At 38.5% G+C, this 12010-nt stretch overlaps 1 protein-coding gene across 2 annotated transcripts in view; it reads right to left on the reverse strand.

Moving 5' to 3' along the window:
- ABCC4 (ATP binding cassette subfamily C member 4 (PEL blood group)) overlaps positions 1 to 12010 on the reverse strand; it is a 156639-nt gene that overhangs the window by 91640 nt on the left and 52989 nt on the right. For both annotated transcript variants that reach the window (XM_086482029.1, XM_086482028.1), the window contains exons 14-19: positions 10265 to 10361; positions 8917 to 9132; positions 6736 to 6876; positions 5323 to 5360; positions 4863 to 4963; positions 1716 to 1862 (exon numbers count right to left, since the gene is read on the reverse strand). In XM_086482029.1, the coding sequence (XP_086338155.1) occupies positions 1716 to 1862; positions 4863 to 4963; positions 5323 to 5360; positions 6736 to 6876; positions 8917 to 9132; positions 10265 to 10361 (740 nt within the window). The remainder of the gene's footprint in view (positions 1 to 1715; positions 1863 to 4862; positions 4964 to 5322; positions 5361 to 6735; positions 6877 to 8916; positions 9133 to 10264; positions 10362 to 12010) is intronic.

Consider the following 12010-nt stretch of genomic DNA (forward strand, 5'->3'; position numbering starts at 1 on the left):
AAAGGCTTCTACTTAAACAAACCTCACTCCAATGCAAAAAAAAAACCCTAGCACTTGAAGTTCTAAAAGATAAATACACAGTAAAAACCCATATAAATCAGACAATGAAACACAGATGTTAAAAACAGAATTTCAGAACAGCTACACGCTGCAGTTCTGAACAAGAGCATCGTCTCACATGTCATCTTTTCCCTTTTCTTTTTTTCCTTTTTCAAAAGATGTATAGATCAGAACAGCAGTACCTTTGCATGCTACCATGACCAAAAGAAATATGAAAGGAAAGAAAACCACGCACACCAAAGTTAATCTTCTATTATAAAATATCTGCTGATAAACAGAAACACACGTGTGTAAGTCACGACAGTGTGTGAATACCAGCGATAGACAGATTTTATGAATGTCACTTTCATAAAGCACTGCTAATTTGAGCTTCACAGTATGTTACAAAGCAAACTGTTATTTATTACTCTACATTGTCCCTTATATTTATTCTGTAGTTCTTAGTTTGTTATGATGAGTCAGGTTTATGGGCATTCTTACAAGATGATTATGTATTCCCTCAAAAAATACAGTTACTGCATATGCTGCACACACACAAAAAAACCAACCAAAACCCAAAAAAACAACCAACCAAGCAAAAAAAATACAGAGAGAGAAAAGAGGAAACCAGGAAAATCCCTGCCTATCTTACAACAAACCCCATCAGTACTACAATTTCTTCTGATATATGTGTTCTCACTAGCTCTCCACTAACCTGTCTCCTGAGCATATTACGACTTCACTTCTAATCCTTTGGCCTTGAATTTACACTACCACAGACTCACAGAGTACAAGTAGACCATATAACACAGCCTTAAACTTCTGCAGCTGTAGATTTTTTTTTTTTCAAAGGGGAAATTGTACATGTTTAATTCAGGCTATTATGAACATGAACCTTTTCTCTACATGACTATTTTTTTCCTGAAAATATTACTAATTTCTCTGAAACAATAAAGCCATCCCTATATGCCCTTACAATCATTAAACAGCTTCTGGAACTATGAGAACAAGCCTATGTTCCTTTTTTTTAAGAGAGTGAAGACCATCAGATTTCTGTTTTTCATGTAAGACTAGCTAGTAAATCAGTACCATCCCGCCTTCCCACTCTCTTCACTCTGCTCCACCTTCTCTCTTGCTCCTTTTGAAGAACCTAAGGATCTGGATTACAGTTTTAAATTGCATGCTTTATGCTTTTTTGCATTCTGGAAGCATAATAAGCTATACAGTTTCTCAAAACTGTGAATTACCACACATGCTTAAAATTATTTTTTAGAAGGGCAAATAATTGTTAATTGTTTGGATTAAGCTTTCGAAGTAAAGCACAAGAAAGGCATCCCCACAAAATGCATCATATACATTCAGCATATGGAAGACACCCCTGCGCAACTGAATCAGAACTGCAATGCAACTAGCAGGTCAACGTACAACACCAAAGCCACAGGTAATTCATTTTTCTGTAGACTGCATTTGAAGAAAGAAAGATCAACCATCAATAAGCAGTCAACATTCTGACTTTAAAAAGACCACACTGTTAAATATGTCAAGTAAAAGAAGCAAAAAACCCACACAAATGTGCAAAAATACTATAAAATCATAACTGCCCAGAAATAGTATAGTTAACATAATCAATGAGGTACATGAAATGTTAAGGGGCTTTTTTTTTCTATTAAACTTACCTATAGGATTTCTGTCAAAAAACAAGACAGGAGCTTTCAAAATGGATTGAAACATTTTGTTGTGCAAAGTCTGACCAGAATTAACAAGAACTTGAAACACCAGAAGACTTCTTATTATGCCAAACAGTATTGTAGCCACTGTTAAACCTGAAATTAAAAAAAACACGGACAGAGCATGCATACAGATACGGATCTTTCACAAGGAAAATAATCTAAAAAAAACCCTGAACTAAACCCAAATATTGTTGACTTTTGTGTATAGCAAGAATTAAGCCTAGGGACTCTGAGCGCAGAACACAGATATCTTATATTTGTTGCTAGCTTCAGTCACTAGCACATTGATTCAAACAATTTCTCTTTTCCAGTTTGAAAGAATTGATACTTTATAGAAATGTAGGAAATGTCTGTTAACTCACGAAAAAAAAAATCTGTATTAAAACCTTCTGCATAACAGCTCTGCTAAGAAATTCATTTCACAGTGCCGTGTATAATTGCGGCTTGCAGAGGTCACTGTGAAGATTCAACATTTGCCAGCAGGTATTAACCAAGTAATATATACATGGCTATTTAGAGACAACCTTGAGTTATTCTCAATCAGCCCAAACCACTTATGCCATTCCTTCCCTTGTAAACCACATCAAATCATTTAACTTATGTGTATTTCTTTAACATAGTATAAGATGCATCCCTTATGCATTGTGAAATAGGGGAATTCTAGGGAATTGGTCTGCAGACTGTCTCTTCTGGGCACATCTCCACCTACAAAACAGGGAAGCTACAGGGCAAAAGATGGAAACTAGGAATGATGAGATTGCTGCTGCTCTGTTTGCTGTGTGTAATTTCCAATGTGGCTGCCCAAATTCCCAGTCAATGATGGTGAACAGTGAGGGTGATAACCTTACAGTTGGCAGTGCTTCCAGGCTCTGGGTGACCTGCTCCAGAAACTAAGCATAGCCACCACAAGCCCAGATGCTCAGGCCTTGAGGACACCCTTAAGTTAGACCCTACCTACCAGCATAAAACATTGCCTATTCTAAACACAGGCTAAAACTGGATCCAATTCAGGTAAAGCTACAGTAACAGCGTAAAAGAATGAGGTTTTAAGTTATATGACGTGGTTACATCTATCAGTTGTTCCATTCTGCTTAATGCTGTATGCTCCTAGGATGCAAGAAAAAGTATCATTATTTCATTTGTCTCCTCACAGTTTATCACCCATGTTCTGTGTGGTGCTGTTTTTAAGGAAAAAGCAGGTGGCTGGGATGACAGCTTGTTTGCCTTGTCCTGACTGCTATATTCCAGGCCAGGTAAAAGAAAACAACTTTTCCAAGAGTAACTGCACGTACCCAAATGGGAAAGCTGGGTCACGCAAAAAGGGAACAAAAGAGGTACTAAGCAGGAGGTTGTGGCAGAGCCCATGTCTAACAGCAGTCTGTGAGAGTGACGGGAGGAAAAAGAGTATGTCCTGGGAACACCACGTTTCTGTACAACTTCACTCAGGCTTGGAAGCCACTGGAAGCTCCTGGCATGACCCTCACCAAACAAATCGCGTGAAAAGAGCTCATGGCTGGGGAGAAGGGGGAGGAACAAGACTTACTCTGAAGTCCTTCATCCAGTCTGTCTCGCCCCAAAGGTTTTTCCTTTCCCCATTTACGAGCTTACCACCCCAGTATGAAAGAGACAAGGACTCTTTGCATGCTCACTCTATAGAAAAGGTGTGAAATAGGTACCTCAGTTCTGGCCCATGGGGTTTCCCATTAACAGAAGTTTTACTCTTCTAAATCTTTGTCTTATGGAAGCAACTTGGACTAGGAACTACCATGGCTTTTTTTTTTTTTCCAAATATTGAGAATCAGAAATAAAAAAAGTTAACATTATTTTATGCAGTTTCAGAGGTTATAGAAAAAGGTAAGCTAGATTATGTTCTTCATATGAAATGCACTATCTTTGTAATTTTCTCAGCTTCACTTAAAATTTTGTGTAGGGAAGTCAATGCTGTCTGTTCAACTACTGCAAATATCTCACTAAGCCATCTGAACATTTCAATATAAACGTAACTTCTGCTGTTTTGCTATCTAGAACAAAATTTGCCTTAAAGGATAAAATTTTCTGTAACGTGGTTTAGGTTATACGGTCAGAGAAAGACAAGTTTGACACACATAATCATACTGTGCAGTCCACCGGAACAGCTCATGAAATAAGACATTACACAGAGCAAATATGAGCCAAGTTTATTTCACTCCTAACTGTTGCTTCCCAGGCCAAGCACAATGTTTTCTGTCAAGCACCTACATCACATGGATTCCTGAAGAAAACACAAACAAAAAATTCTCCACCTACCCTCGCACCCATGGGGGGTGTTTCTGGATACATTCAATGCATATCCTTCTGGTATTCCACCTGTTTTCTCAGACCTATCATGTACATCTCCATCAAGAAATTACCAAGCCATACAAAACTGTACATCACTAGAAGTGCTAAACAGCAGAGTCTGAAAGCATATTTCAACATATGATTTTTCTATGCCAATTTTTACTACATTTCAGAGCAGTATTTCAAGATGTTTGGATACCTGAATACAAGGATCAATGTCCTTTTGGGATATTCAGAAGCATACGGCTACCTATTGAAATATATTGAAACATTTTTTAACATCCTGCTTTGCATACCCATCTAGGATGCTTTTTTAAAACTGGTTCTTTTGCTATGGTACTTCAGAAGGAACGTAGCCATGCCAAGTTTTAGAACAGTGCAGAATGAGTATCCATTTCTAATCCCTCTTGCCCATCCATATAATGACTGAAGATTTAGCTCAATGACCTATTATAGACAATAATCACAAGCTTATGGTGACTGACTTCTTGAATACTCAATTCCTAGTTTACTTTCCAAAATCCAAGCAAAGCAAATTAAGACTCTGCATTCAACCAATTTCTTCTGTTAGATTTTTTTAGATTTTATTTATTCCAATTAATTTAGGTAGGAAGCAAGACTCGGGCTTCTAATCTGTAAAGACATTACTCAGCTACCGCTAGAAATCACATTTTCGCACATTGCCGTTGCTTCACACCTATCAAAATTGTTGATCATAGTAGGTCAGATAATAAATAGTTCTTTAGACATACACACACGTGCATGTGTAATTACCTGCATAAATTCCCAAATAAAAGTTAAGGTCTAGATGTTCATTCTCATTTGCTCCATTATTCCCACTTGTTGTGACATTCAACTTTTCTTGATGATTTGCCCTGTGGAAATGCATACAGAAGACAGCGATCATCAAATCACATTCTGCAAATATTCATGAGTACATTTAACTGTTTCTAGGTTCAACTCTGCTGAAATCTTTAGTTCAAAAGATCCCACATCCTGATGGTGTCATGCATCACACCATGAGTAGAAGCAATCACAGGCTACACTCCAGCACAAAGTTTAATTTTTTTTCCTCACACAAAATGAGTGGAGATCAGAGAAAGACCAAGCATATTCTGAAGCTTCCTAGAACAGGTTTCCCCCACCACCACCTATACACCACTGATTTCTATTAGACAAACAGCACTTCACTGAAAAGGGAGAGATGACTGACCAGTCATTATCATCAACTTACCAGTAAGAAAGCCACCAGTCCTGGAGCACATATGCCACCTTGAGTAAAAGAGGCAAATAAAAGAATCATCTTACAAAATTTAAAAAAATTAGAAAATTACATTTCCTCGCTGTTCTTTCATGCTCTCTGGGAAAACATCACATATTCATGAAAGTATGCCATCCAGTCTTTCAAGACCAGCAGCAATTTGCAAAGCACATTGGAAGGTGCATTAGAACCCTCTACAAAGAAAGAAGTTACCTTAAATTACCTTACATGATAGCAAACTAAAAGGAAAGCAATACACTTAAGCAAACAAAATACAGTAGCTCTTCTTAATGTATGTTAATTGCACATTAAAGCACTCATTTTTTCAGTTCCTAAATTTGCTACTAGAGATATTCCAAAATGCTTTTTGATTAACAAACTTTCTGATGTTACCAGTCCAGAAATTTGTGTTTACGGGAGATAATTACCAGAAACAGGGTTGAAGGAGGATGAGAGAAGAGAGGGAGGGAAAAACTCCGGCTGCCACCTTCCTTCTGTGCCGAGAGGTGACTATAAACTTGTTACAGGGTTATTTATCTCAAAATACACCTCTGTTCACGTGAATTTAAAGTACTGGGCGGTCTATTGCAGAGATTTGATCTTGCTCAGCTACCTTTCCAACAGACTCAATTCAAGGACAAGCAAAAAGGAAGTAACATGTCTAAATATACAGACTATCTTTTACTGCCAAGACCAATCATTTCCATGAAATGAATTTAAGCTTTCTCAGCACGAAACAGAGAAAAAGGCAATAAGCTATCTTCACGCAGCTTCGTCAGCTCAACATTTCTTTCAGGAAGTTTCAAAATCACTTTCCTTGCTTAAGAATTCTTTTACATACCTGCTACAGTGCGCCCTGTACACAGTAATTGCCTATCCTCTTCCTCACTTTCTTATTCTGCTAAACAGTGACCCTCCTTCTAGCCCTTCTCATAACCTGCAGTTACCAGCAGATGAGCTTTTCTTTTAACACTTCTGTCAGACTCTGTCCTTCAATACCCAGTAAATCTCTTTACCCTCCTCAACTGGAAACATAGTGACTGTTCAGGTTTGTTAAACACTACTTTATACACCTTACGATTTTGTTTGCTATCTCCAAAAATTAGACTGGCTTATAATCTCTATGCCATGCTGCCAGTAAAATAATTATTTTACTAAAGTATTAAAACTGTTGAAAAAAGGACCAGTGCAGGACCTCTCAATGCTACACCAAAGCCCCATGCTGATATATAAAATGTGATCGAGTATACTACAAAACTATTAAAGACCATGCTCCCAAACATTTTAGATGAAACATCACAGTAAGAAGCATACACTATGTTAAAAAGAAAAAAAGAATGCAAACCCAAACACATTCAGTATTATTTGCTGCTTCCAACAACTTACCTGTGCCAAAATATTGAATACTAGAAGTATAAAAATCACAAAGTAGTTTGCTCCTGCAGTGAAATATTTTCTGTAAACCTTAAAGTTTATTTTTCCCTCAGAGCGACTCTCCTCTGGCACTGCAGCCAGTGCATTTTCAGCCTGGAAAAAAAAAAAAAAAAAAAAAAAGAATAAAAACCATCAACCTTGCAGTTACAGATTCAGACTATGCCACTTGAAAGTCATGGTTCAGAATTAGCAAACAAATAAGGAGATAAAGTGATTACGCATATAAAAAACTTTAAATATTGGAACTATAAGCTTTGACAAAAAAAATTAGTCTCAGTGCAGTACTACTGAAAAATCTACTCTGCAAAATGACACTGTGAGGATTTTATTTTGCATTGCATCATAGAATGTAACATGACTTCACTTAGAGCCAGAAATATTTACTCTAACTGACCACTAAACCAGGTTTTTCTTTTCTTATATACTGCCTTCAGATATAACAGCTCTGGAAACTGAGACATTGACTTGGGAAAGACTCTGTTTTCAGAATAGAAGCATGTGTAAACTTTCCTTTTTCAGAAAAGTATTTGAAGTAAATATTCTTCTGCAAGTATGCACCAAAATCAATCCACGATATGCCCAGTGTAACAAATTACCTACAAAGTTCTAATCACCTCCTTGTAAGCACCAACAAAGCAACTGTTAATAGGGAAAACAAGTAAAATGACAAACAAGTAAAATGACAAGTAAGAAATCATACTAAGCAAACAATGGATGGGGGACAATGAAAGACAGAAAAGGAAAAAATGAGAGAGGCATAAAGAAAAAAACTATTCAAATGAACAAAAATCTGATTTTTTAATTTATTTTTTTTTTACAGTATATGGGATAGAAAAACTAGTGCCAGTTCAGTGGACACATAACACTTGATCTTCTTGTCAGCAGACATGGCTCTACAAGAGCAGGGAATGAACAGACCTGACTCAGATGTGAAAGGAGAAATCCCACCTACCCACCCATAAAAGAAGAGAAGTCTATCTTGGTTTTTTGTTTCTCCAGGCCCCTGCCCCACCCCAACAGCTCCAATGCTGCTAAAAAGTTTGGCTGGCACACCTTTGTGGATTTAATCGTGGTGTCACCACTGCAACATTAATAATATCAATTAAGTTTACTGCTTTTGGGCATAAAACCATTCCTCCAAAAAGGTACGAAAAAGTTCGTAGTAGTTGGGGGGGGGGGGGGGTGGTGTTTGTTTGGTTTGTTTTTTTGTTGTTGGTTTTTGGTTTGTTTTTTTTTTTAAATCTCACTGGTTTTCATTATAGAAAAGAAAAAGAAATAGTATATACCCATAGCATAAAGGTGACAATCGTCAGGGAAATGCAGGGATTGCTGGTTCCAATTGTTCCACGTGTTCCCGGGATGCAGAGCTAGCAGAAGTCTAGCAGGATTTTGGGGCTCCTGTGCTGTTTTATGTGAATGCAAACGCACTAGCAGAAAGCCACCTCTGGTGCAGGAACCTTAGAGCTACTTTTGCACTATGCAGACCAAGAGATAACAAGGCACCTGGAAGTCAAGCTGGCACCATACAAAGCGTTCTGTTTTCACCAACAGAAGGGCTGGGGAGAGCAATGCAGTGGTGTCCCAAGGTTACCCCCTCAGGGCCAGCTCAAGACTATGTGGGAATGTTAATGCCAGCCATGCAAATGTAGACTTTGTATAAAGCCATTGCTTCTGCATGCAATTCCCAGAACTCAGGATTTCAGGGAAAGGGCTAATTTGAGTCCAGCACTGCACAAACACACAGAACCCACCCGATACAGTAGTATTGGCACTTTAAAGCACGTCTGTCAGAGGACAGGATGAAGGAAGCACAGTGAGGTGTCTTCTGACAGCTATAGGAATGCTTCCTGCATCCAGCAGAGCTGATGCTGAACCGGAACAAACTCACTCTCCTGGGTTTGAGCAGAAGAGCACAGAGCTGCGAGATGCCTGCCTTCTGCAGCCCAGGTGACAGGACTGCCAGCCAAGCACAGCGCTGGGCAGACCCACCGCAGGCGAGCTACTGCAACCCAACTGCTAACGCGATCCAACAGTCCCCGAAATCCAAATGCAGCAGGGAAAGCCCTTATCGAAGTTTTAAGTTAAAAACCAGACAGACAAGAATTGAGACACGTCTATCCTTTGAGCACTCACAGGTAGTTGTTCCACTGCTCCATCTTTCTGTGAGTGGACAGAAGACTCCTGGGACCAGACAGAGGACTCCGAGAAGGTTCGGCTCCTGGAAGACTTCAGGTTGGGGGTTCCTGGAACCGATGGCTGTTCTACCTCCTCATTTTTTTCCAAAAGGGAAGCAAAGTTGATGCCAGATCTCAGGAACTCTGAATAGGTACCTTTCCCCACCATTTTGCCCTACAATTAACATAAACTTTGATTATCTTCATTATACACTTTCTGTAAAGGACCATTTTTCCTTTCTATTCTTACTGCCTCTGGGATTCTGCAGTTGCTGAGCAACATCCCCCTGCAGTAACTGAGTTGAAGTCTCTAGCTATCAGTTTCTCATTTAGAAGAGCAGAAACAAGCTCTTCACCCTCTAACCAGTCCCTTCCCAGTAGCTAACCAGGACAAGGAGCATACAAGTGGGATGACAATAGTCCCAGTTACAGCCAGGTGAGAATTACCTCCTCGGAGCAGCTTCAGGAGACAGCCATGCAGCTTTAGGACAAGCTGTTGAACTACATAAATAATCATCAATCTTTCTGTATTACTCCAGGCTAGGGGTAAACAGCAGCTTAATTTTCTGGTCCTCACAGAGCTCTACAAGGAGGAACACAAACCATTTCCACACTTCTTACAGCTCTAACACAAACTCTTTCCTAGAAAGCTACTGTAACGTTTAGAGAGATCTGAAGGGGAGGAAAAAGACAGCCAGTGTCCTTTTGCGCAACTGTGATACATCAAAACTAATTCGAAGTACTTCGCTACCCAACCTTAAAAAAAACAAAACAAAACAAAAACTCAGCTGAAGTTCTTGCATTTCCTCTCTATTCATGAATATCTGGTACAACAAAGTTTGGAAGGAACCAGTTTCGCTGAAGGCCTGCTCATTCTCAAAGGTATCTCTGACCATTTCTCATTGTTAATTTAAAAAAGGGACTGGTTGCAAAATCAACATAGTTCCTAATTCACACAAAAGTGTAAGAAGCAAGAATAAAAGCAAAGGATTAACATAGTCTCAAAATAAGTAATTCTCTCACAGTATATTATACACATTTAAGACAAAAATCAGTATGTAAGATTTCGTACACGCATGACAAAATTCAGAAACAGATTTTTCAGGGAAGGTATTCTAAGAAAAAAAATCAACTTATTTCATTAAGAATTATAAATCTTTAGAAACATATATGGTCATTAGTAGATAGAAAATGTATTCACAAACCAAAAATGAAAATCTTTAACTGGTTTTTTATTCATTCTTAGATTAAAAAGCATAATTAGAAAGTATGTGAAATACAAAAGTACAGACACTGAAATCACTTACGTCTTTTAAAATTAGGATCTGATTTGCAGCACGGAGATATTGCAACTGGTGAGTGACCAAAACGGAGATCTTCTGATGTAAGGCCTGACAAATACATCTGCAAACAGATGGCAAAATTAATTATAAAATGAAGTGTCCCAAAACATTTTGACTATTTCTGGAAAATGCCTTCCATTCAATTATACAGTGTCGAAAATAAGAAAAAAAAATACTAGATTTATAAAAAAAAAATTACACTTAACAAACATGTTCCTTATTTAACTTTCTAAGTTTTCTACACAGGGAAAGGAAATCTCATATTTCTGGTCTGGGGTGGAAAAGGAGGAAATATCTTAAGGACATTTTATTAAAATTGTCTTAAACATCCTCCTAACAAATGTACATGTCATAAGTTGAATTGCAAAGAGGGTATTTAACAAAAATTGAACTAATGGAAAGAGAAAGCAGGGCAACATATCATGGACAATTATGTAAAAATAAGCCAATAAAAGTAACTTCTTTGAGATGATCTTTCAGAGCAGCTGTAACAGTAAGAGTTGTGGAGAAATACATAGTATTACTGATCCAAGTATGTATTGAGGTAGAGGAGTGAGATCCTTCAACCATCTCTAAACTTCTCCCATGGAATCAGGGCTTATCTTCCCCTCCAGCACCTTACCTGCTTACCCTAGAGGCGAGGCTTCCCCAGAAGTTTGGGATTTGGAGAGAGAGAAGTGAAGAAGGGACTGAGCACACCAGAACCTGCCAGCAAGTGCAGTCCCAATCCCAGACAGCTTTAGCAGAAAAGATGTCTGATATCTTTTCAGCAGAGGCTTGAAAGGCAGCCAGAGCAAAAAAAAAAAAAACAACAACCAAAAACATAGCGGTGCAACAGTGGTTGACAAGCACACTCTTCATGTACAACAGGGACAGCACAGACACAACTGAGTATCCAACACTACCAACACTTTCATTGCCTTTATCCCCACAGCAACACAGCAGAGAGACAAACCCTGCAAGAGGACAGCCCTTTCTCAACTACTCAGTATCTTAAGAAAACGAGGAAAACTGATATTGTCTAGAACTGAAGTCCAGTGAAGGTCTATATATTAGCATTTTCCATTTGGATCAGGAATGCCTTTTTGAAGATTGTCTCCCAGTTGCCTCAACTCAATATGCTGTTGCTTATACTGCTGAGTGGTATTGGGGCCCATCAACTAGACTTCCAGACAAAAGGAAGCAGGAATGCATACTTTGGTAGCACTCATAACCAGTATTCAGCTGATAAGGAATGAATCCTGAAGGGCCAGGCTGCAGCCTATCCAAAGCAAAACCTTCTGAACTGCATGGGAACACTGGCACCATGTGTTTTTCTCCACAGATCCACTCCTGTTGCAATCATTTTCGCTAACATGCTAACTCTCATTTGCTAACGTGACACAGGAGGATGGCATTTGCCACAAAAGAAAAACAAACACCACACACACATACACAAATTCTCTCTCCCTCTTTTCCAAAAAAAACACAAGCAAAACCACAGCAATCCAATAGTACAAATTCAATGCAGAAACACAGATAAGCAATAAGGGGAGCAAGGCAGAAAACAAACACAAGCTTAACAGCAATGCTATCATACTGCTTACTGATTTCATAATGCATTCATGTTGCACATGCAATTAACTCCCTATACAGCTTTTAACATCTATTTTATCACTCCTTTTAACATCTATTTTATCATTCCTACAAAGACTGTAGGAAGTAAAGTAC

The sequence above is a fragment of the Leptosomus discolor genome, chromosome 1 (genome assembly GCF_034619465.1).
Source record: "Leptosomus discolor isolate bLepDis1 chromosome 1, bLepDis1.hap2, whole genome shotgun sequence".
In the NCBI taxonomy this organism is placed as follows: domain Eukaryota; kingdom Metazoa; phylum Chordata; class Aves; order Leptosomiformes; family Leptosomidae; genus Leptosomus; species Leptosomus discolor.